Source organism: Equus asinus, unplaced genomic scaffold (genome assembly GCF_041296235.1).
Source record: "Equus asinus isolate D_3611 breed Donkey unplaced genomic scaffold, EquAss-T2T_v2 contig_545, whole genome shotgun sequence".
Classification (NCBI taxonomy): domain Eukaryota; kingdom Metazoa; phylum Chordata; class Mammalia; order Perissodactyla; family Equidae; genus Equus; species Equus asinus.
This window is the reverse complement of record NW_027225233.1, coordinates 37,754-63,557: the sequence shown is the minus strand read 5'-3', so window position 1 is coordinate 63,557 and position 25,804 is coordinate 37,754. Positions and strand designations below refer to the sequence as shown.

General features: G+C 36.1%; 1 protein-coding gene and 1 long non-coding RNA gene across 3 annotated transcripts in view; one reads left to right on the top strand and one right to left on the bottom strand.

Moving 5' to 3' along the window:
- LOC139044052 (uncharacterized) overlaps window positions 1-23,740 on the top strand; it is a 51,091-nt gene extending 27,351 nt beyond the window's left edge. Inside the window, exons 2-4 of one of the 2 annotated variants that reach the window (XR_011501111.1) lie at window positions 20,995-21,150; window positions 21,783-21,956; window positions 22,995-23,740. This is a non-coding gene — a long non-coding RNA (uncharacterized lncRNA). Of the gene's footprint in view, window positions 1-20,994; window positions 21,151-21,782; window positions 22,034-22,994 lie in introns of both variants that reach the window. The other variant, XR_011501112.1, reaches the window with a different exon arrangement.
- The window catches only part of LOC139044049 (centromere-associated protein E-like), a 79,518-nt gene that overhangs the window by 19,418 nt on the left and 34,296 nt on the right, over window positions 1-25,804 (bottom strand). The window contains exons 17-35 of the mRNA XM_070503653.1: window positions 25,054-25,128; window positions 24,717-24,836; window positions 22,980-23,102; window positions 22,732-22,897; window positions 22,196-22,350; window positions 20,703-21,017; window positions 20,318-20,590; window positions 20,006-20,164; window positions 14,572-14,772; window positions 12,817-12,975; window positions 10,983-11,273; window positions 10,706-10,864; window positions 10,240-10,521; window positions 9,418-9,576; window positions 8,350-8,640; window positions 7,570-7,728; window positions 5,801-5,908; window positions 2,451-2,669; window positions 336-533 (exon numbers count right to left, since the gene is read on the bottom strand). Coding sequence (XP_070359754.1) covers window positions 336-533; window positions 2,451-2,669; window positions 5,801-5,908; window positions 7,570-7,728; window positions 8,350-8,640; window positions 9,418-9,576; window positions 10,240-10,521; window positions 10,706-10,864; window positions 10,983-11,273; window positions 12,817-12,975; window positions 14,572-14,772; window positions 20,006-20,164; window positions 20,318-20,590; window positions 20,703-21,017; window positions 22,196-22,350; window positions 22,732-22,897; window positions 22,980-23,102; window positions 24,717-24,836; window positions 25,054-25,128 — 3,612 coding nt within the window. The remainder of the gene's footprint in view (window positions 1-335; window positions 534-2,450; window positions 2,670-5,800; window positions 5,909-7,569; window positions 7,729-8,349; window positions 8,641-9,417; window positions 9,577-10,239; window positions 10,522-10,705; window positions 10,865-10,982; window positions 11,274-12,816; window positions 12,976-14,571; window positions 14,773-20,005; window positions 20,165-20,317; window positions 20,591-20,702; window positions 21,018-22,195; window positions 22,351-22,731; window positions 22,898-22,979; window positions 23,103-24,716; window positions 24,837-25,053; window positions 25,129-25,804) is intronic.

Here is a 25,804-nt window from a genome sequence, read left to right as displayed (position 1 = left end):
CCAGCTGTCATCCTGCAACCTATTTTTTTCTCCCCAAAGCCCCAGTAGTACATAGTTGTATATCCTAGTTCTAGGTCCTTCTGGTTCTTCTCTGTGGGACACTGCCACAGCATGGCCTGACGAGCAGTGCCAGGTCCACGCCTAGGATCTGAATCAGCGAACCCCAGGCTGCCAAAGCAGAGCACAGGAACCCACTTGCTACGCCACCAGGCTGGCCCCTCTGCAAGCTGTTTTTAATTTCATAAATGAAAATGACTCTAAGCACATGAAGAGGTACCTTTCTATTTGATAAAAAGACTTAAAATCTAATTAAATCCATTTTAAATAAATCATACCTCAATATGTAGATCCATTTTCTGGCTCAACTGGAGGTCCCCTAATTCTCTGGATGGTACATCATCATCTTGTTGAAGATGCTGCATTTTACTTAGCAGTTCATTTTGCTTTTCCACTTCATCAATAAAAACCATTTCAAGTTTACTGATGGATTCATGTTGTTCTTCCTTTATCTTTGTAACATAGCTTAACACATACTTGCAGGAAAACATGAAACAAATTGGGAAATGAAACTTTTATCACGTTTAGAGGAAGTTCTAAACTCTCAAGACTAAGAGGTGGGGCGGCTTGTCTTGTTTGTCTCTATCCTCTGAGGAGTGAGGAAGAAGGGAAGAACCTCTCTCTATTCCCGTTTCTACTCTCAGCGTCTTCGGAGAGTGACTTCCAGACCTCTAGTTTCTTATTTCTGACTTCCTTCTGGAGCTACCTCAGGGATGTCCTACAGTTACCTCAGATTCAATATGTTTACAATGTAACATGATGCCTTTCCCTATAAACCCACCTTTTTCTATTGCCTCCTTTTGGTTAATTATATCACGCAGTTTTCCCAGTGAGATTCATTTCAACATCCTCTCCTGCCTATGTCAGCTGGGTGGCCAACGTGAGTGTGCCCTGCCTCAGGACTTACCTGTCAAGTGTGGCTTAAAGGGGACAAGAATTTGAATGCCCTGGTTCTATGGACCTCATGAATAAGTTCTGGATATCTGATTGTTAGGCTTTTGAAGACTATTAGAGCCTGAGGGGCAATCTACCTAGGTAGGGAAGATACCGCTTCCTACTTCCTCAACTTCCACCATTCCTTAACAATTTACAATCTGGCCTCTTTCCTAACCACTCAACTAAAACTGCTCTGACAAAGGTCACCAGTAAGCTCTATTGTCAACAATTGAGGGGATCTCTTCATTCATGTTCTGGCTGTCTGAAGCATCTGCCACTCTTGACCACTTCATCTTTGACACACTCTCCTCCACTGACTTGACCAATGGCACTTTTGCTCAGTTCTCTCTTATCTCTCTGACTTTTCCAACCTCAAACTCATGTGTTGCTCTCTTTTCTGCTACTGCCTCTTGAGAACTGATCTTTTCCAGAGTTCTCTTTTATCTTCACTCTATTATGCTTCTGGGTGGCCTCATTCACACCTGTTGTACTATCTATCACCAAATGCTGATGGATCCCACATCTTTATCTGTGGTCCTGATTTTTCTCCTGACAAACCTCAGATTCACAACTAAAAGCCTACTTGGTTTCTCTTCCTGGATGTTCCATTATAGGTATTTCTATCTCAAAACATCTCAAATTAAACACCAGATCTCTCCTCCTGCCTCACCTGCCTTCTCCCTTTCGTTTTTTCTTTCTATCAGTTAATGGCACCACTATCCACAAACCCGGCTAAGCCCAAATCCTGGGGCTCAGTCTGAACTTCCCTCCCCTCCCTCCACTGTCAAGCACATGGACCTACTATTGTAAACTGCCAAATATTTCTTTAACTTCTTTCATCCTTTCCATCCCTATGAATCCTTCCCCCATAGTACTGTCACCCATCACATCTCATCAGGACAATTGTAACTGCCTCTTGTCTCTTCTCTCTGCCACCAGGCTTATCATCCCCTGCAGACTCATTTCTTCTTTGTCTGTAGTGAAGTCTCTACAATGGCAACCCGATCACATTACTGCCACCACTTAAAATAACTGTCCAGTGACCCCTCCTCATCTCTAAAATGAACTCTAAGCTTTACTGCTTGAGCCCAGCTTCCAGTCCAGTCTTGTCTTCAACTTGTTCTCCAGGACATTGTCCACTACTGCACTTCTCACCTGTTCAAATGTCTGCCTCACCCACTGGACTAGGAGAGATTTAGCGGTTGCTCATCTCTGTCTCCCCAGCACCCTGACACATTGTTAAGGCCAAAGGCAGAGCTCAGGTTTTGTTGAATGAGCAGGTCCTAGATGCACTGAGGATCCTGCACATGCTATTCTCAGACCCATGCCATCTTTAATTCAGTAGCAAATGTACTAATTAGCAAATACACCAACTCCCAAAGCAGGACTTAAATATACTGGTTTGTAACTGAAATTAATGGCAATATTTACAAAGATATTACTAAAACAGGTGGTACCTTGAGTTTCTTCATGACTCTGTGGAACTCCATGGAACATCTCTGGTTGACAGTGAGAAGTTTCTGAATCTGTCTGGTTTGTGGATGTGGAAGTGAGAGGTTTGCTTTTACTCTAATTGAAAGCTCTCTTTGGGTTTCAATTTCCCTCTCCAAGTCAAGGCAGAGTCCATTTAAGCACTCATAATGACTATCCATCTCTGTGTATCTCTTCAGAAGCTCCTAAAGGCAGTGAGAATTCATTCAATTTAATAATTCATTCTACTTTAACAATAAGTAGTCCTAGCTCTGGAATTGTAACAAAATTTATGCTTTAACACTTTCTATAGGGCAGAAATAAATTGAGACTTTTGTGTATAAAAAACAAAAAGAAAATGTTATTGTCGATTTTGGATTATAGAAATAATTATAATCATTGTGGAAATTTAAGAAGTTTAAACTGTAGGGGAGGAAGATATTTCCTCTACACGCTCTAGGTCCTTCTGGCTGGACAGCGAATTAAATTCACATGAGACAGAATAACAGGAGAAAATTAAACAAAGCTTTATAACATGTATACATGGGAGAGACCCAGGAAAACTGAGCAACTCACCAAAATGGCGGAAGCTCTCACCTTAAATATCATCTTCAGCTAAAGACAAAGGAGGATGTTGTGGGTAGGGGGAGTCAGTATGGGAGGTTACCAGACAAGTACAGTAAACAAGAGTAAGGTTATTATGCAGATTTAAGTCCTTGCCTTCCGCATTGATAAGAGTTTCTAGAGGTAAGGTCATCCCCCTTCTTCCTGGTACAGAGAGGGAGACATCTTTACAGATGGAGATTTCCCTTACAAATGGAAATGTCTCTTACAAAGGGTAACTTCTACTTTTCAGAGTTTCTCTCATGTCTGCAGTTTTTGAAAGTAACCAGCCCAAAATAATCTTCATGCCAAAGAGATATATCTTGGGGTGGCCAATTCTAATCCTCTATAAAACAGCTATAACAAAGAAAACCAGAAACAACCATTGTTATCATTTTGATACATTTTCTTTTAGTCTTCCAAACATCCATGATTTGAATGAACATTTACAAAGTTGGAAGAGAAATTTGCATGAATTCAATCTAGTATGTATTGTAGCTCAAGGCTGAATGCTAGCTTCTGTTGACAATAGGTGGTGTGAGTGAGCAGATAAAACTGATGAGGATCAAGGATGCCTCAGGGAGAAAAGCCCAAGGCTTCCTGGCCTACATACCAATCTATATCATCCTCACAGAAGCATGGGACATCCTGACCTCATTCAATCTGATTCTTACCCAAAGTTATAAGACCACCTGATAACCAGACTCCACCTGCACTGATACTTTTTTTACCTAATTTTTCCTTTGTCTTGTAAAGAAGCAACTCACATACTTATGCCTTATAAATTTAGCCCTACCCTCAACCCATGTTTGCAGCTCTTCACTGCCCATAGGTCCTGTCCCCATGCTACTCCATGCTACTTCCTGAATAAAAGAGCACTACTGCCAGACCTTGAGAGTCCAAGAAATGTTTCTTTCGACTCCTCAGCTCACTGAGCCAGCATCAAAACGAGTGACAACAAATCACATGACCTACGTTCTATTATCTGCCTAGAATCTGAGATTTCTCACCTTTTATCAGAGTTAGAGTTCAGGTTCTAGCCCTGTCACTTCCTGACTGGGGAAATCCTTGAGCCATTCTCCCAACTACAAAATGAAGACTACAATAATTTCCACAAAGTTTTCTAGGGAATTAAGTAAAATGTTAGATTATATATAACCTATAAAATACATATAGACACTATAAATTAAAGGAAATAAAATTATATTTGTAGAAATGCTTCTATACCCAAGTTTTAAACTTAGACTTGGTTTCAAATCCTAATTTTACCAATTTACCAGCTGTGTGACCTTGGGCAATGACTGAACTTCCTCCTGGGCCTCAATTTCTTTGTTTATAAATGGAACAATAAACTCTGTCTCATGAGGTAAAGCACCCAGTCTAGTGCCTTATGTATGGCAGACACCCATTAGGCCTAGGCCCAGCAGCTCAACTTTCTAGAGACCAGACAGGTGACAAGCTGGTCAGGGCACAGGTGGAAGAACACTTTACATTCAATCGGGTATTAACATATTTAGTTCAGGGTGCTAAACAATAGAGTAAGGGGCTTCTGACAATAATGAGCTCTCCTTTTAATAATTTAAGGAAAACCTAGATAGATGTTCATTAATCTGGGATGTTGGAGAGGGGATTCTTGCCTTTGGTCTTAGGAGGAATCACCTTATGGTTGGAGCAGCACTGTCTAGTCATTCATTTGTACTTTTAATAAATACATATTGAAGGCTGACTTCTGTCAGGACTGTGCTAAGTGATGCAGCCATAAACACACAGAAGTCTTTAGGGATCTTGTGTTCTAATAGGGGTGACAGTAAATCCTGTTGGCTTTACCCTCACTACATGTTCAGAATCCACACACTTCTCACTGCTTCCACTACTACCTCTCTGGGCCAAGCCATCACCATCTTCGCATGATTACTGAAATTAGTCTTTCAAATAGTCTTCCTGCTATCACTTAATTTTCAACACAACAATCAGAGCTATCCCTTTAAAATGTAAGTCAGACCATGTCTCTCTTGTGGTCAAAACTCTCCAGTGGATCCACATCTCGTTCAGAGTAAAACCCAAAGTCTTTTAAAAGCCCCACAGCCTGCTTCCTCCTGTTAACTCTGACCTCGTTTCTCATTAGCTTTCCCCCTTGTTGATGTTGCTGGAGCCCACTAGGCAGCTTCTGCTTCAGGAGCTCTGTCCTTGCTGTTCTCCCTGCCTGTTCTGCTCTCCACCAGATACCTGTATGTCTCAACCATTGACTCCTTTCAGGTATCTGCTGAAATACCACCTTTCCAGTGAAGCCTCAAAGTCATAAACCCTACTGTTTTTTTTCAAAGATTGGCACCTGAGCTAACATCTGTTGCCAATCTTTTTTCTTCTTCTCCCCAAAGCCTCCCCAGTACATAATTGTATATTCTAGTTGTGAGTGCCTCTGGTTTTGCTATGTGGGATGCTGCCTCAGCGTGGCCTGACAAGCGGTGCCATGTCTGTGCCCAGGATCTGAACTGGGGAAACCCTGGGCTGCCGAAGCGGGAGCACAAACTTAACCACTTGGCCCCAGGGCCGGCCCCAAACCCCACTGTTTTGTTTGTGTATGTATGCATGTATGCACACACATATCTGTACTAGATTATGAAGTTTAGAAGAATACTGAGCATTATCTATTCATTCCATAGAGGTGCCTGTGACTCCACAGGCCTTTGGAAGGGCCCCAATATTTATTTGTAATTTGAACAGGGGCACTTACTTTTATCCTAAAGCACTTTTCTCTCAGGCTTTCTGTAAGGTGCTGTTTTCCATCACATAGCAACATTTTTTCATATTTTAATACCTCTTTGATGTTCTGTTGGTCCTGCTTGGATGGAAAGAAATAAACAAGGCTTCAGCTATAACTCCATTCATATATAATGTCTAATCATTTACTTTTTCAATTACACATTGTACATTATTTCAATAATGGAATCAAATATTATACTTGTAACACAAAAAAATGTAAAAAATGGTCAGAAAATGAATAATAGTATCATGAAGTCTTTTAGTGAGTAACCTCAACTCATTGGGGAAAAAAGTGGGAGAACCACATATTTTTTGGAGACAGAATCTGTTCCTGTAACCTTCATAGCTGCAAATTAGGTTTTAGATTTATCTCTGGTTCCTACTCTTCCAGATCTCTGCATGAGAATAATTATTGTCAACTAAACATGCTAGCACCACTGTCTGTACTGTCCATGGTGCTCCAAGCTCCATTCATATATTCTTCCCAGCACCTTGGACCAGAAAATTCATACCCTGCCTACATTTTGTATTTCTGACTACAAGTACAAAACAAAACATTTTCTCCCATTTGTTTATCTTATTTACTGCAGTACCCAGAAGACTAATTGTTCAATGATTATTGGTTGAATGAATTAAATCTCTTTATAAATTTAGTTAGGGTCCACATAAATATGATTCCCAAGTGTCTGATGTTTCTATTGAGATTGCAAATGATACTGTTTTCCACTTTATTCTTTCTTCACTATTGAAATATGAGAATGAAAAAGATTTTTATAGATTTCATAAACTTTCTTATTGATCTGAAGTTTACATTACTTTTTAGAGGATTCAGTTCAATTTCTTTTTTTGTATTCATCTTGCCTTCTTCCCTTCTAATGTCACTAACAAGAGCCCACGTCTAACCCTATCAGGTAGAGATAGAGAGATGGGCTATTTAATCTTTTGTAAATCGAATCCTTCAACTATTTCTCCATTGAGAATAATGCTATTTCTTGGTTTAAAAACTCTTTTAAAATTTCATTAAAGAAAATAGTCTGCTTATTTAACAAATTTTTTCTTAAAAATAAAGAATTAAAATGGTATTTTCTGAAATAGATTTTAGCTTCTTTTAAAACTGTACTTGCCTGTTTGTGTGAAAAGTTATAGTAATAGTTTTCCCATTATCCTCCGTTTGTAGAAATTTCCCGGAAAAAAAAAGTAAAAACATTGCTACCCTTTTCAAAAAAGCTTGTTTCTTATAAATAGTTACTAGATAGGGGTAGATTCTGAACTCGCTCTAGCTATCATTTCTCTTAAGGTTTCTCTGAATTGGTCTCTTTCCATTTTTGAGAGACTTTTATGCTCCTTAGCTCATCTCTCTCCTCAGCTACAATTCTTATTTCTTCAAGGCTTTCATAAAGTTTCTTAGTCAAGTGTAAGTTATCCATTTCCACATTTTGCATAGATAAATTTTGGGCCTCAAACTGCTTCTTCAATCCTTCCGTTTCATTCATTTTTTAATGAGTTTTACTGACATCTTCTTTCACTTTAAGAAGTTGAAGCTCTTTTTTCTGAAGTTCTCGGATCTTGAGATAATTATAAAACAAGTTAGAATGCAAACAGAACTCCTTCAAGGACGGAAAATAGTCTATTTGTTACATACAAGCACATATCTATGTCTATATATCTATTTCTATCTCCTTGCTGAGTCTACAAATAATTTTGGACACAACTACTCCCAAAAGAATAAAACAACAATACCTTTTCCTGTAATTCATCTTTTGCCTTATTTAAATCCTTTTGAATATTTGAAATCTGGGTTGTCTTTTCTGAAACTCTCTCTCTGAATTTATCAATAGTTTCCTGGTGTTCTTTCAAATGCATACGAGCAATTTTCAGTTCTTGTTGTGTTTCCAGATCCTTTATTATTAGAAGAAATTGAGAAATATGATAATATAAAGGCACATTATCTTTTCTTAATGATGAACTAGTTAAAGTAAAAAAATGCATTCTCACAGTTAAAAACCACCAACACACCACCCCCAAATCAGAACAGTATGGAAGGATAGAGAGTACAGACCCTGTCCCTCACCTCGCCCATCCTAGTCCTGCTCCTTGTTGAACTGGCTGCTTGCTCTTCTCCTTTCAGACCCCTTGGACACCCTTCTAGATCAACGTCACAGAAAAAGTGTCCCATTCTTATGCTTAGTGTTCCCTTATACAGACAAACCCCACTTAGCCAGTGCCTTATGGCGGACACTTGGATTGCTTTTAGCTTTTGTTTACCACAAACAATGCTGCAGTGAATGCTGTTGTATTTCTGCCCAAATGTGTGAATGTATTGGTTGGATAAATTCCTAGGAATGGAATTGCTGTAACAAACGTATATGCTGATAAATTTTTAATAAGATATTGTCAAACTGTCTCCCTAAAAGGCTCTAACATTTACTTTTTCACCAACAGTATCATTTATTTAAAAGAGAAGGAAGCTTCTTGTATTAAAAATATGTGTGCTGGACAGGAAGAAAGAGTATAACTCACTCTAGCTATGGTTTCTTGTAGGTTTGCCTTCAGTTGGTCTCTCTCCAGTTTGAGTGCCTCTTCCACTTTTCTTAGATTATCTCTTTCTTTCATTACAGATTTCATTTCTTCAAGATTTTCATGAAGTTTCTGAGCCAAGTTTAAGTTTTCCGTTTCTATTTTATCCAGAGTTAAACTTTGGGCCTTGAATTGTTTCTTCAATCGCTCTATCTCGGACATTTTTTTCTGTGTCTCACTGACATCTTCTTTTAACTTAAAAAGCTGATGTTCATTTGCCTTAAGTTCTTGGATCTTATCAAGATAATCATAAAATAACATGTCAGGATACAGATGGTTTTTAAGACAAGTATAAAGAATAGTTTCTAAATTGATTAAGACAATAGGCTTCTAATGTCACTCATTAATATTCTGCATAATTCCACACAGAAGTTATTTTCTTTTGAGATTATATACGTAAGTGTATATATATATACACACAAGTGTGTACATATGTACATATACACACAAGTGTACATATATATACATATATATACTTGTGCATATATACACATGTATATAGATGCACTCATGTACATATACACATAAGTGCACTAATCTTAAGTGTATAGCTCAATTATTCTTGACATATGTTTACATCTATGTAATAACAACCCAGATTAAAATATAGAACATTTCTAGCACCCCAAAAAGTTCCTGTGTGCCCCCTTACTACAGCCAACCACTATCATGACCTTGGTCATCTTAGGTGACTTTGCCTATTTTTGAACTTATAAACCACAAGGTGTAAATCCATTCTCCCAGTGAAAGGCATCTGAGTTGTTTTCAGTTTTTCACTATTATGATTAGAGCTGCTATGAACATTCTTGTACATATCTTTATGTGGAAGTATGCGTTCTTTTCTCTCAGGTACATACCTATAATCGCTGGGCCACAGGCATGTACATGTTCAGTGTCAGTAAACACTGCCAACGTGTCTTCCAATGTGGCTAAACTATTTCATATCCCCAGAGGATTATAGGCACAAATAAGTCAGACAGCCAATCAAATAACCCTCCCCTCCCCCCATACCTTTTCTTGTAATTTAGTGTTTGAATTTTCTAAATCCATCTGCATATTTGATATTTCATCTGTCTTCTCAGAAACAATCCCTCTGAGTTTATCAATAATTTCCTGGTGCTCCTTCAGATGCATGTGAGCAATTCTTAGTTCCTCTTGTTTTTCCAGATTCTTCATCATTAGAGAAATTTTGAGAACAGTGACATATCTTAATGTTAAAATGTTAGTATTTTTTTAATGAAAATAACATATTTTCTTAGTAAAAATAATAAAACTATTACTTCTTACTCTGTATTTTTGTTGTTAGAAAGTGATAAGCTTTTCCTCCCTGTCCCCACCTCCCACAGCCTGCTTCCACTTTCCAGAGGCAAACATGTTATATGTGCACTATTCTACAGCTTGCTTTTCCTCCTAAGAGTCATTCTGGGCTTTCCATATTAGGACGGTCAAATCTATTCCATTTTTTTATTAGGTGTTGCATAGTATTCTGACATATTGCTCTTGTTTACCCAGTTTCCTTCTGATGGACATTCAGATTGTATCCCATTTTTTATTACAAATTGCTACAATGAACAACACTGTGGTGTATATATGTGTATGTATATATATATATATTTCTTTATCTTAACAATTGATTAAGTATACATGTAGGATAAAGTCTATGAAGAAAATATTGCTTACAGAATTTACAATTTTCAAGAACAATACCAAGTTACGTGCCTAAAAGTTTCTATCAGTTCACTCACACCAGCAGCACCATCATGTGAAAGCAGGGCTCACTGCTGTCAGCAAAGCCCACGCTTCCTCACGAGGGAGGGAAGGAGTATCGCTTACTGTAGCTTCCGTCTCTCGCAGGCTTTCCCTGAGCTGCTCTCGCTCCGTTCTGAGGGTTTCCTCCACTCTTCTGAGGCCATCTCTTTCCTTAGCAACAAGTTTTATTTCTTCAAGGTTCTCAAGATGTTTCTGAGTCAATTTGAACTTCTCTGTTTCTATAGTTTCCAGAGTTGAATTCTGGGCCTCTAATTGCTTCTTCAATTGCTCTGTTTGATGCATATTTTCCTTGAGATCATTTTTTGCCTTAAGAAGTTGATGTTCTTTCTCCTGAAGTTCTTGGATCTTGAGATAAGCATACAATAAATTATGATATAGATAGATTTGATAAAAAGCTAAATAATAGTTTCTAAATTAATAGGCAAATCTTTACTTGTCTCCAATTTTAGGCTAACTCATATCTTGTTTCTTTACACAAAAGACCTGATTCAAACTCTCAGCTACTCAGATAACAACTTTAAAAAAATACCTGTGCTTTTAAGGCAGTATTTGTGTTTTCTAAATGTATTTGCATATTTAATATTTCATCTGTCTTCTCTGAAACAACTTCTCTGAGTTTATCAATAGTTTCTTGGTGTTCTTTCAGATGCATGTGAGCAATTTTGAGTTCTTCTTTTGTTTCCAGACCCTTTATTAGCATGTGAAGTTTAAAGAATATTTTAACAACATCATCTCAACACTGCCCCCCTTCCCAATTGGCTCAGTTTTAAGGAAACACAACAGATGAAGAAAAGGGTCTAACTGACCTTAACTTCAATTCTTCTTATGTATTCTTTAAGTTTCTCTCTCTCTACTTCAAAGGACTCTTGTAATTTCTGTAGATCATTTCTTTCTTTGGTTATGGATTTTATGTCCTCATAATTTTCACGGAGTTTCTGAGCCAACTCTAGCCTCTCCATTTTCATACGTTCCAACGTTAATTCTCGGTTCCTTAATTCATTCTTTATATTCTCCACGTCATTCATCTTTTCCTGCATCTTACTCATCTCTTCTTGTACACTAAGAAGTTGTTGCTGTTTTTCTTGGAGTTGTTGGCTCTTAAGAAATAAAGTTTTTATTATTACCATTTTGCCATATTATCTTAAAATTCTTATGTAAAATGTACTTTGCCAAACTGAGAGAATCATTATCACAGCCCTGCACACTACCCTAGTGGAAACAGACAAGCAGCACTGAAAGTAAAGCAGCTTCTAGGCATAGTGTCTGTACTGGGCTGAAGAGGGTCCCACCCAAAATTCAAGTCTACCCAGAACCTCAATGTGATCCGATTTGGAAAGAGGGTTTTTGCAGATGTAATTAGTTAAGGATTGAGAAGATACCCTACTGGACTAGGGTTGGGCCCTAAATCCAATGAGAATGTCCTCATAAGAGACGGGAAAGGACGCACAGAGACACAGAGAAGATCCTGTGAAGATGGAGACAGAGATTGAAGTGATGCAGCTACAGAACAAGGACTATCGAGGACAGCGGGAGCCACGGATAGCACAAGGCAAGGAAGGACTCTTCTCTAGAGCCTTCAGAAGAAGCATGGTCCTCCGACACCATGATTTTGGAATTCGAGAATCTAGAAATGTGACAGAATAAATTTCCATTGTTTTTATGCCAGCAAGTTTATGATAATTTGACACAGAAGTCCTAAGAAACTAACATAGTGTCACTTGGTTAATCAAGGAGGCAAAGTAAAAATGCGAAAAATTTAAAAAGAAAAGAGACTGACTAAATATATAGATGTACCTGGCAAATAAACTGTAATTCCTCATCTCTTAAAACCTTTTTGGATAATTTATTTTTAGTTCCAATAAGGTCTTTAGGGGATGGCCCACACAAACACTGAGGCATTAACTTTTACATAAGCCTATTGATATCACCTCTTTGGGAGGAGTATGAAATAGGAGGTTTTAGTAAATTCAATTAGGTTATAGTGAAAGGGATGAGAATTAAGAGAACATATATTAGGAAAAAAACATTCCACAGAAGCACAATGGAAACACTACGCTATTTATAATGCATGTAGCACTGTTCTTAGGATAAACAGAAAGATATCAGTGGGTCCATTTTAGAATTACTAGAGCAGTACAATTGTTCTAACAGTCTTAGCTCTTACACAATTATATTACAACAGCACCTTACTTCTAAAAAAGAAATAATTCAGGAACTTGCAAACATCTAAGAGATGGTAATAGTGACAAATCTTAGAGTTTAGAGAATGACTAATATAGCTCTATATAAGGGCAGGAGCTTTGTTTTACTGACTAATGTATATCAAGTGCCCAGAACAGTGCCTGGCCCACGGTAATGCTCAATAAATATTTGATGAATGAATGAATACATCATGAGTAGTTTAGATGAACCAAGGCCCCCTCTCATTGAAAGACTCTAGGATAATATAATACACACAAAAGAGGTTAGCTAAGATCCTAGTGTGAGTTCAAACTGTCCAAAATATTAGCATTGAGAGCTGTTCATTTGGGAGGTACATTCTATTTCTGGAATTTAGGTCTATTAGAACCAAAATTTATCACCAAAAAAAAAAAAGTTTAGTCAGGAAATATGGCCAGGAAGATAACTTTAAAAATTCACCTTTTCCTTTAGCTTTTCTTCAACTTCTGCCAGTTTCTCACAGGTCCTAGAAAGCTCTTTCTCTTTCTTTATGGTACAGTTCTTTTCTTGTGCAACTATCTCTTGTTGCTTTTTAAGTTCACCTCTAAGAATTCTTAATTCTTCCTGGTTTTCAATGGTCTAGAATTTTTAAAAAGTTGAGATTAAATGACACTAGCTTACATTTAGGAAATCAGGTAAAAATCAGCATTTACCTCAGCCTGAAAATGGAGAAATCATGGCAAACTATATTGGAAAAGACTAACTTAAAAAGAAAGTGAGTCTATTTTGATCATGTAAATGCCAAGAATCTGCTTTCTTATGCTGTTTCTTTATTGCTCAACTTACATTCCTACCACGAGAATTAGAACTGGATTTAGTATTCCATCATAAGAGGTTTGCTTGTTTTCTACCCTGAAGCCAAAAGAGACTGTTTCTAAGCTTTCATCGATAGACGATGAGACTGCAGGTTATAGGCTTTTCATATGCTGGGATGGCTTTGATTTTGAGCAAGCTCAAAACAGCAGCCGTCCTTTGCTAGCATGAATTGGACTAATCTTAGTTATTATGCTTAAAGAGTGACATTCTCAAGTATCAAGACCAAAAAACATTACAAGACAGATACCGAGAAGAAAATACAACTTTTGTCTGTACTCTTATTTACATTCAGCTCTTTGACCAAACAGACAATCCTAAGAAACATGGAAAATTACACAAAAGGTCAGGGTCTACTGTGATCCATAGCAAACTTCTGAAAATATTAATTTCAATCTATTACACATTAGATTGCCCCCACATATAGAAACAAAAACTAAAGTAGGTTTGAAAATATTGGCAAACATTAACAATTAAACATGAAATTTAAGAAAAATTACAACAGCATAAATAAAATAGAAACACTTAGGAACCAATTAACAAAATATGTCCAAGATCTGTACATTGAAATCTATACAACACATCACTGAGAGAACAGTTTATAGAAAGATACACAATAAGCACATAAAAAGATGCTCAACATCTTTAGTCATTAGGGAAAGGCAAATCAAAACAAGGTTACACCCAATAGAAATGGCTAAAATTAAAAACACCAATAATATGAAGTGTTGGTGGGGATGTGGAGCCATCAGAATTCTCTTAATGTGCTGATGAGAATGTAAAACGGTGCAACTATACTTTGGAAATCAGCCTAGTAAATTCTACCAAGCTAAACATACATCTCCCTATGACCCAGCTATTTCACTTAGATCCATACTCTAGAGAAATAAAAAATATATGTTCATAAAAACATTTGTATGAGAATGTTTATAGCAGCTTTATTCAAAATACCCAAATAGTAGAGATAACTCAAATTTCCATCAATACAGGAGAAAGGCTAAACAAATTGTGGCCTATTCATACACTGGAAGACTACCAAGCAGTAAAAAGGAGTGTAGAAAGAAGTGAGACAAAAGAGCACATGCAGTGTGATTCTATTTGTGTGAAGTTCTAGAAGAGACAGTGAGCTGAGGTGGAAAACATCAGGACAGTGACTATGTGGGGCAGAGGATGAGATCAGGATTGCCTGGGTGGAGGTGGGAGGGAACTTGCTGGGGTGGAGAGAACACAAGTAGAGACATTTGTCAAAAGTCATCACACTGGACACTCACATCAGATACATTTATTGCATGGAAATTATACCTCAATAAAGTTGTAAAAATCTAAAACATACAAAGACAAAAACACATTGCTGAATCTCACCATTCCAATACTGTCCCTCAGGTCAGTCTTCAGTTGCTCCTTTTCTGCAGTAACCCTCTCTAACATTTGTCGCAGTGCTGTTTTCTCCTGTATTAAAGAAAATATCTTTCTCTGTTGTTCAGTTAGCTCATTATCAACATCTGCAATCAGCACTTGGGTTTTTTTGGCTTCCAAACTCTGCTTTTTATCTATGCCAACCATCTAAAATATTAATACATTAGAGAAGAATTTCTTAGTAACAGTTTTAATAATAAAAATAGCCAAACTTCTATTACTTATTATGTACCAGGCACTATTTTCACACAGTGACACATTTAATCTTCCCCATAACCTTACAAGGTAGGCACTATTACTATCTCCGTTTGACAGGCAAGGAAACTGAATCCCAGAGAGGGTAGGTCACTTGCCCAAGGTCACTCAGAGAAGTTATCAGACTTTGAATCCAAGTGGTCTGGTTCCAGAGCTCGTGCTCTTGTGCCTGTTCACTGGTAAGAGCTATGTGGACAGCTATAGATAATTCACAACTATCTTCATGTACGATGGGTTAACCTGGCTTTATGAAGGAGTAAGCCAGCTTAAACTCTCCCTCTTTATTTCTTTCCTTCAAAAGCTGGAAACCATAACTTATGCCCTACTACTAACAAATCTTTATTTTCAGAGTTTTATTATAGATAAGAGGACAAAAGAGTTTTGTTAGAAACATATTTCATATTATAGTAGCATAATTCACCTTTTCATATTTTTCATATACTGCTTAAGAAAAGCATGTTATATAAATCCATTTATCCATAAATAAGTCTTAACCAAAGGTAACCTGATACATGGACTCCTTGGTAAAAGGAGACAAAGATTGATGTTACCAGTATGAAATTAGGGTATCACCATATAATCCTATACTAGCCCAGTAAAAACACTCAGCTGAATATTGGTCACAGATGTTTAAAAAGTTTTTGTAATAATCTATATTTAATTAGAAAAAAAAGAAAAAGAAAAAAAATCATCCAATGACACCAACTTCACACAACCACTATTAGAATTTGGGAATATTTCCTTCCAGAGTTTCTTCTATTAAAAGAATTTTTTTAACATTGCAATTATGACTACTTTACATATAAGATCCTTTTTAGTTTTTCTTTCCCACTTAGATTAGATGATATGCATTTTCCCATGCTGTTACATAATCTCCAAATTATAATTTTTAGTAGTTGCTCAATTCTCTAGAGTGGATACAGACAAACCATATTTCATTTGGTTAGCCCCTTCTTTTTGGCAATCTGCATGAGCTTCTACAAGGATGAGCAGAGAGCTAACTACAACTACAGGAGAAATTAAGGCAGGAACACAGAGTCTTTGGGATTAGTCAGTCAGCTACTATAATTCAGAATCTTGCATCTTTACTCCTAAATATGGAAATGTACACAAAACAAAGCAGATTGAGACAAAGTGCAAAACTGAACTCAGCCTAGAAAGTATTCCAGCTACCATGGTTATGAGCAAATCTAATAGGTCTAATTATTAAATAAGGAAAAAAATTGTGTCCTTTATATGAGAATAAGCCTACTAATCACAAAGTTTAAAATTTCTGTTGAGACACACTAGAGAAACTCATTTCCAGAGAGAGACATATCAAGCAGGATTGAAAACGGGCACTCCTAGAGGCTTCATGATAGACCTACTAGGCTATCATAGGCTGCCCTCTGGTGCTCTGATAAACAGGTTTATCTGGAAATCCCTAGACCCACTGCATTATCCTCATGGGTGATTCCAGCATGAACACGATTTCACAAGACCAAGCTCACCTCAGCATTGCATCCCAGATTTCAGAAACCCTGATGAACAGAATGGCCCAGGAGAATTTCCAGTTAGACCCTTTTATCAACACAGATGATTCCAGCATGAACTTAATACCACAGACTGGCTGGTCCAGTGAGTGTAACTCTCCTTTTCCCTCACTCCGCCTCTACTGCTCCTTCTCATGGGGCCCTGTGACTGCATTTTGCATTTGTTTAAAAGCGGCTACTGACTGTGCATTTATTTTCAAAAAACTATTGAAAAACCTTTCCCCTTATAAAAGTGGAAGTTATAAATTTTAAATCAAGGTCAAGTGCCTTTGGCCCATAGTTGACCCAAAATATAGATAAACTGAGAATACAAGATATAGAGCAAGTGAAAATGCTTTCTAGGAAAGAATGACTGAAGCATAGGGAGAGAGGAAGAGAAAGCTCCTTTTCCAAGGCAGGAATATTGTACCCCAGAGTAAATGGGAAAAAAGAAGCTCATTATATAGAGTAATAGTATATAAAGGTATATAGAGGTTTCTTTACATAAGTTGGATCTTACTGAATTGTTCTTTAGTATGTATCTGTTTTTATTTAATAATGTATCCTGGAAATTTTCCAATTGTAGATAATGTCTACTTTAAAGAAATTCCATGACTATACAAAACTCTATTACATTTCTATACATTAACAATAAACAATTAAAAAAGGAAATAGAGAAAACAATCCATTTACAAAAGCATCAAAAAGAATAAAATATTAAGGAATAAACTTAACCAAGATGGCAAAGGCTTGTACAATGAAAACTACAAAATGTATCTGAAATACATTAAAGACACAAATAAATGGAAAGACGTCTCATGTTCACAGATTGGAAGACTTAATATTGTTAAGAAGTCAATGCTACCCAAAGCGATCTACAAATTTAATGCAATCCCTATAAAATCCTAATAGTGTTTTGCAGAAATAGAAAAATCCACCCTGAAATTCATATGGAATCTCAAGGGACTCCAAACAGGCAAAACAATCTTGAAAAAAGAACAGAGCTGAGGGTCTCACACACCCTGATTTCAAAACTTACTACAAAGTTATAGTAATCAAAACAGCTCAGTACTGGCATAAAGACAGATATATAGACCAATGAAATAGAAAACAGAGCCCAGAAATAAACCTTTGCATATGGTCAAATGATCTTTAACAAGGATGTCAAGACCATTCAATCATAAAGGATGGTATCTTCAACAAATGGTGTTGGGAAAACTGGATATCTCATGCAGAAGAAAGAAGTTGGGCCCTTACTTTACATCATATAAAAAAGTTAACTCAAAGTAGATCAAAGACCTAACCATAAGAACTAAAACTGTAAGATGCTTAGAAGAAAACATGGGAGAAAAACTTCATAAAGTGGATCTTGCCAATGATTTCTTGGATATGACACCAAAAGCACAGACAACAAAAGCAAAAAGAGATAAACTGGACTACATAAAAACTACAAATTTCTGTGCACCAAAGGACACAATCAACAGAGTGAAAAGGCAACCTAGGAATGGGAGAAAATATATGCAAGTCACACAATTGATAAAGGGTTAATATCCAGACTATATAAAGAATGTCTAAAATTCAACAACAAAAACCAAACAATCCAATTTAAAAATGAGTAAAGACTTGAACAGACATTTCTGTAAAGATATACAAATAGCCTACAAGCACATGAAAAGATGCTCAACATTACTAGTCATTAGGGAAATGCAAATAAAAACCACAATGAGATATCATCTCACACTTATTAGGATAGCTACTGTGAAAAAAGGAGAAAATAATACGTGTTGGTGAGAACTTGGAGAAATTGGAACCCTTATGCACTGCTGGTGGGAATGTAAAATGGTACAGCCATGATGGAAAACAGTATGACAGTTCCTCAAAAGATAAAAAACATGATCCAGTAAATCTGACATCCAAAAGAATTGAAAGCAGGGACTCAGAGAGATATTTGTACACCATGTTCATAGCAGCATTATTCCCAACAGCAAAAAGGTGAAAGCAATCTTCAGTGCCCATTAATGGGTGAATGGTTAAACAAAATGTAGTATATACATACAATGGAATATTATTCAGCCCTAAAAAGGAAGGAATTTCTGATGTATGCTGCAACATAGAGGAACCTTGAGGACGCTATGCTAAATGAAATAAGCCAGTCAAAAAAAGACAACATACTGCATGATTCCGCTTATGTGAGGTACCTAGAGTAGCCAAATTAAGAGAGATAGAAAGTGGAAAAGTGGTTGCTACGGGCTAGAGGAGGGAGGGAATGAGGAATTGTTTAGTGGGTATAGAGTTTCAGCTTCACAAGATAAAAAGAATTCTGGAGATTGGTGGCACAACAACGTGAACGTACCTAACACTACTGAACTGTTTGCTTAAAAATGATAAAGATGGTAAATTTTATGCTATGTATATTTTACCACAATTAAAGATACAAAACAAACAAAAATAAATTTATACATATATATATATATATATATGAATGACTACTACTCCAAGCTATGGATGTATGAAAGATTATTTCACCATTCTCCTATTGGTGAACGTTTTAAATTCCCAGTAGTAATTATTCTGGATTAAATAGTATTAAGTATAATAACAATGAAAAATAGTATAAAAAATTCTGACATATAAAAGGCATTTTTGAAAAGTAGAAATGCATTGTAAATAAATCAGTTATATAAAATTACAGGCAATCCCGTTATGGACTGAATTATGTCCTCCCAAAATCCACATGTTGAAGCTCTAAGCCCCAAAATGACTGTATTTGGAGAGAGGGCCTTTAAGGAGAGTAATTAGGGTTAAATGAGATCATATGGCTGGGGCCCTAACCCCATAGAACTGGTGTCCACTCCAGAAGCAGAAGAGAACCAGAGCTCTCTCGGCTCACACACAGAAGGGCCATGTGAGGAGAGGTGCCATCTGCATGATAGGAAGAGGGCTCACAAGAAACTGAATTTTCTAGCTCCTTAACCTTGGACCTCTAGCTTCTACAACTGGGAAAAAGTAAATTTCTGTTGTTTAAGCTACTTAGTCTATGATATTTTGTGATGGCAGACTAATATACCTCCCTTTTAAAAAATCATCATTAGCATCCTAGCCTTTCTTGTATATAATTAAATAACAAAGCAGCTCTTCTCCCCAGGTTTCAGGACAAAACGAACCATGCTGCCTAGAATAAGCTGAGATTTAAGCACAGCACAGCTCTAGAAACAGACATGAACACGACACACACATCGATAGTGAACTCTCAACTAGTACACAAAATCTGATATAAAACAAATATTTTACCCATAAGTAATAATAAGCACTCAATCTTTCTTACATTCTTAGAATTCAGAGGGGCTTTTAAAGATGTTTAAAATACACCAGGCCTCGGAAAATATCAGCTCAAAGTTTGAACTAACATTTTTGCCTTTTCCTTTTCCAACTGATTGTAAGCAGTTATATCTGAAGTTATTTCAAAGACACTAGGGCTAATCTTGTAAACTGTTGTTAGTTATTCACTGTGAATAATCAATAAGATTGAGGTCACCATTATGTACTTAAGTGTCTGAAGTTAAGGAGAAAGCTCACATATAGTATATGAAAACTCGAACAGAAATACCCTTTACCTTTTCCTGAAATTCATCCGAATTTTCTCCTATGTTTTCCTCTATACGCAAATTCCTGGAAGTTTCCTCAGAAATTTTCATTTTCAGTGTGTTAACTGTTTCTTGGTGTTGTTTTAAAGACTCAAGAGCATTTCGTAATTGTTCTTGGGTATCTATGTTCTTTGTCAGAGAAAGGGAACACAATTTCAATTAGAATAATGTGAAACAATGAAAATAACTTTATAGTTACTGCTTGATCATAAATAATAACTGATGGCTCCTGAATGTCTTGAAGAGGCTCTGAGTTTTCAGTTTACTCTGTCAAAGCCTCACCATGGTCACGGTGTCCTGAATGTCACTTCTGAGCTGGTCCCTCTCAATCTGCAGGCTCTCTTGGAGCTGTTTCAGGCCATCTTTTTCTTGGGTTAAGGTTCTTACTTCTGCTAAGGTTTGTTGAAGTTTCTCAGTAATCAGTGCTTTCTCCCTTTCGACAGTTTGCAGCCTAGAATCTCTACTTTCTAATTGTTGCTTCAGCTCTTTCACTTCATTTAACCTTTCTTGACTCTCAGCTGTTTTCTGCTGAAGTTCCTGGGTTTTGTAAGAAAGCTTTAAAATAAGAAAAAGTTACTGTGAGAAGCAGAGCATTCTGTGGCATCTATATAGAAGCCAAACCCCAGAAAACTAAAGACCATTTCCATAGAGGGTGTGTTGTACCAACCTCCATGTTCAAAGCATCCAAGCTTAAACCAAGTGTTTGAGCTTCTTTAGAGAGATTTCCTATGTTCTGACTCATTCTTGCATTCTCCTCAAGGACCATCTTATACTTTTGCTCAGTTTCAACATGTTGATTTTTAAAATCTTGGAATTCTTGATCAGTTCTTTTATAATTCAACTGGCTAGCTGCTAGGTCACTTTTAGTTTTCCCAACTTCTTCAAGTAAATCTTGAATTCTACTCTCTTTATGAACTACTTCAGAAAACAATTTGTCTTTTTCTGATGTTATTTTATAGAGCTCTTCAGATTTGTCATTTATCTACGGAAAAGAAATAAAATTTAGCTATGTTAGCAATATAAGATCCACTACAGCAGTTATCAGGAAAAGAAAAGCTTTATCTGCAAAAAAGAAAAAAGACATTGAAATTAAGCACAGATTTGACTGAGGAAAGGTAATATTTTTATTGTCACATCTTTATAACAATATATTATCCTGCTTAACTTTACCATCAAAGTTTTGTTTGGGTTCTAGTAAGGATTGAGTGGAGAAGAAACACTTAATTAGGATGTCTTTATTTCCTTATCTATCATTCTAAAGTGTTTTCTAACTTTATGGTGTTTCAGGCATCTTATGGTTTTTCTTAGAATTTGACTTATTATTTTCTTTCTAAAGGCTTTGAATGCAGCTCAGATTTCCAAAAACTTAATCCATGAATAATTTAAATTTTAAATAACTTAAATTGAAACTATTATTTAAGTAATTAATTTAAACCAACAATATCCAGCTTATAAATAGTTTAATCATTGTGAAAGATAAAGGAGAAGGAAGTGGGAAAAAGAGAGGAGAGCCAAAGTTGAGACAAAGGAGAGGGAGCGAGACAGTAGAGCTCTTGTAACCACAGGCTCAGGGTAGGAGGCAGGTCTGTGTAACTCAGCTTTTAGATCCATAACTATGTGTTGGGCTAAAAAACAGCATGTACTTTAAAGAGTTTTTAGGATGACTAAATAACGTTGCTAAAGTTGTTTAGCATGATGCTCACCATGTAGTAAGTACTCAAATTCTTGTCCTTTTTATTTCTTTCAGAAAGGCAGAAAAAGGAAAGGCTGGCAGAAGGTTTCCGGAATTGCTCACTAGGCTGCAATATTTACGTCAACCTCTAAAACTTCATCAATGCCACCCTCTTTACCTCCTTACTCTCCTTTATTCAACATAGTGATATGACCACAGCAACAGCACCAAAAAAGATAAAGACTAAGGGTGGGCCATCAATCTCTGTTGAAAAGCACTACATCTGAGGACTATAGAAATGGCCCCTACATGGATCTCATTACTAAGTATACTGTTACATATTCTTTGAAAATGTTCCTAACAAGCAGGGTCAAATGTTTACAGTCTCTTCACTGTTACTTTAAAACAAACTATGGCAAAATATTTAAGGCAATATTGCAAGGGTTTTTATTTCAAAGTAAGAGTTATTTGCTTAAAAACATATTTACCTCTTTCCTTAGCATTTCTACTTCTGAGGGTAAAGATTTCAACTCTGAGAGCAAATTAACTTCTTTATGCAAAGCTTCATTTTCTTCAACTTCTTTATTCAGTTCTTTCTGGAGATCAGTAATCTTTCTTCCTGATTCCAAATTACAGAGCAAATCTAGGATATTTTTGGTAAATTAAACAGTTTGCAGTTATTGGGACAATTTAAATTACATACAAACTTAGATTACTTAATCAGATTATATAAAATTTATTAAAGAAAGAACCAGTGTTGGTCAACAGGTAATCCAATTGTTAAAAGTTCTTGAATCACCTTTTTCAAGATCGGGTCCAATTCATTTGAAAAATAATTCTTAAACCTTTATAATTTGAAGTCCATGGAAACACTTATAAATACTGACACCAAATGATATTGAAATTTAATATTAGGCTACTTACAAACATCAGAGAACAATGGACTTTTAATCATTGGAATGGAGGTGCAAAATCCTTTAGGCAGTTGGATTTGCAAAGAGGTAAGTCTGAAATTATAAAATACCTTTTGGAACTTTTCCATCTATAAGGCAGGTGAGTTTTGCTATTTCATTAAAAGAAGATTGTAATTCTTTCTCCAGATCAACTTGCATTTTCTTCTTTGCCTCCAACTGCCTTTGATACAACTGAATATCATTTTCCATTTGCTTGCATGCACTTGCAAGTTCTTTCTATGAGAGAAACAATACAAATTCACAAAAATGTAGTGATCATTACAACTGCTTTATTATAAATATAACAAAAATCACTTACCATTTTCTCTTTCAGCTCCAGATTTTCACTCCTGAGACAGGCTGCTTCTCTCTTGGCATCGAGGGCTACAGCCTCAGCATCGAACAGAGTCTGTTTCATCTGTTTGAGGTCTTGAATGTTTTCCTATACACACAACAAAAAGGATTTCCTGAAAGCTAACTTTCTTAGAGTTGGAAAAGACTTTAGAGAACACACACACAGATGTCATTCCTAACAAATCAAAAATGGTGAAAATACGTTAATCACCAAATTTTTTTTAGGATAGATGAAAAGAAATGACATTTTCGAAAATAAAAATATTTTTAAAAATTCTGGTTATCTTTTTCCAAATTATAAAAGCACTATATATATAGAAGTACTGTAATTTAAGAAATCTGTTATTGTTTAAAAAAGATTAACACAATTGTTGCTCAGCTAGCCTGTTAAAGTTTCCTACGTATTTTTAAATTATTCTCTCCAAAACATGACAGGTGAGCAATTAATAGTTAAAATTAAGAATATTAAATCACAAACTGAAAAAAAAAAGACAAACAATCCAAAAGAAAAAGAGAGAAAAGATACGAACAGGCAACTCACAGAAGAGAAAATATAACTGATAAATACATAAAAAGATCCACTGTGTCATTTTTAAAGAGAAGTAGCATTTTAACATGACTTTAGCTGACATGAATTCAACCATATGTCCTTGGGAAAACATTAATGCATGAATGAATGAATGAATGAATAAAGAGAAAGAAATAAAGAACAACTTTTAAAAAGTGGGCAATTCTGCTTGCCACTCTGTCAGTAGACACTCGAAGATTATATGAAAGTACCTTTCTTCCCAGGGCCTCCAAACAGTAACAACACTTTTAAAAAGAATCATTTGTGATTAATAGAAGGTAACAAAAAGTACTCTGACAAGTTCAAATGAAAACAAAAGAACAACAGAAACTAAGATTAAAAAAATTCTAGCTAGTGGACAGCCCCGTGGCCGAGTGGTTAAGTTCACGAGCTCCACTTCAGTGGCCCGGGGTTTTGCTGGTTCGGACCCTGGGTGCGGACATGGCATCACTCATCAGGCCATGCTGAGGCAGCATCACACATGCCACAGACAGAAGGACCCACAACTAGAACATACAACTATGTACTGGGGGGCTTTGGGGAGAAGAAGAAGAAAAAAAAAATGATGACGACGAGTGGCAACAGATGTGAGCTCAAGTGCCAATCTTTAAAAAAAGAAAAAAATTCTAGCTAGAAACTGTTGCCTTTTAAAAAAGGGTGTTAAAAACTAGAATCAAACAGATACTTTCTTGAAGTAATCAGGTGGATTGAAAGCAAATAAAAAAATTTAACAATTTCACCATGAGATTCAAATGTTACTTAATGCCAAGATCTGATATCTTGGCTGAGATCAACTACATACTTCTTCATGCATTTGTATAAAACAATTGAAAAAAATTAAAATGTTTTTTGAATTACTGGTTTTTAATGGAAGCTCACTCCTAACTTACTTACATGCACTCAAAGAATGATGTCCTCAACTCTCTGAGCGATTCTTTATCTGTAGAATGGCAATGATACCAACAGTCCCTTTCCCATAGGGTTACTGATAGGATTAAATAAAATACTAAATGTAAAACAACTACAACAATGCTCGGCACACAGTAGGCTCAACGTAAGCATTTGCTATGATGATGGTGATGGTACACTATAAATGCCAACATGATTACACAACAAAATAAACCTGATTTTTACCGATGAGTATGACAAGTCCATGTTCACATTTTCTGATTTTTGAGTGTCTATGTATTTCTGTAGCTTTTTAATCTGGTCTTCCTTTTCTCTAAGCAGCTCTACTTTTGAACTTAGTTCATTCTAAAAGAATCAAAGGAGAGTGAAACACAATTTAATTGGATCTAAATTCTAAGGGATTAAAAAGAATTTACATTTAATAGTTTAGACAGTAAAATTTAAAAGTTGATACTTAAAAAATATAATTCCTTCTCTTTTCTGAAATCATGTTCAATTACATATGATGTATATTTTATAGCTCTAGTCCCTTATCAACAGAAATATCAACATAAAAGCTCACCTCAAGATCTTGATTATACACTTCTGCATGCTTAACTAAATTCTTTAAGTTGGAAATTTCATGAATTAGTTGCATCTGTAAGAGCATCTGAACAGGCAACAGAGCAAACCAATAGTTAAACAGAGCAAAAAAAAAAAAAGACAGCATTCATTCACTGCTTCAGAATCACCTAACACAGTAAGAAGGGCTGAGAGATAACTGTTCAAGCTACTGCAGCAGAGCACCTCATTATTTAAAAATACAAAAACTCTCCCAAAAGACCAAACCCAACTAACCAAACGAAAAATCCCAAAACCCCACAAAACAAAGAAGAAAACCTCGGCATAACCCAAATAACAGTTACATCATCTGTTAATAAAGTTACAATAACATCAAAAGTACATTAGTAGGCATCACTTGGAGGAGATGAACTGTAATCAAACTTTTAAAAAACATTCTCTGAATAGATTTTTGTTTTGGGTAAGTTAAATGCATAAATGTATTTACCCCGTAAGATTTTTTCTTCCCATGAATTAGCCATTTAGCTTTACACTGGCGTGCTTGTTAATGCGTTGTGATCTGGAATGCAGGTTTGGATTAGGCTGGTTCCATGTGGTGCTCACCAAAGCTACAGAGGTATGCACAGCATTACCAACTATCTACCCTGTTGGTTTATTCCACAGGGAATATTGGAAAGATGATGTTATCGCTTTACATTGTCCAACTGTCTAAAAGTATAAAGAATACTTAAAGATATAAGTATTTCTATTAA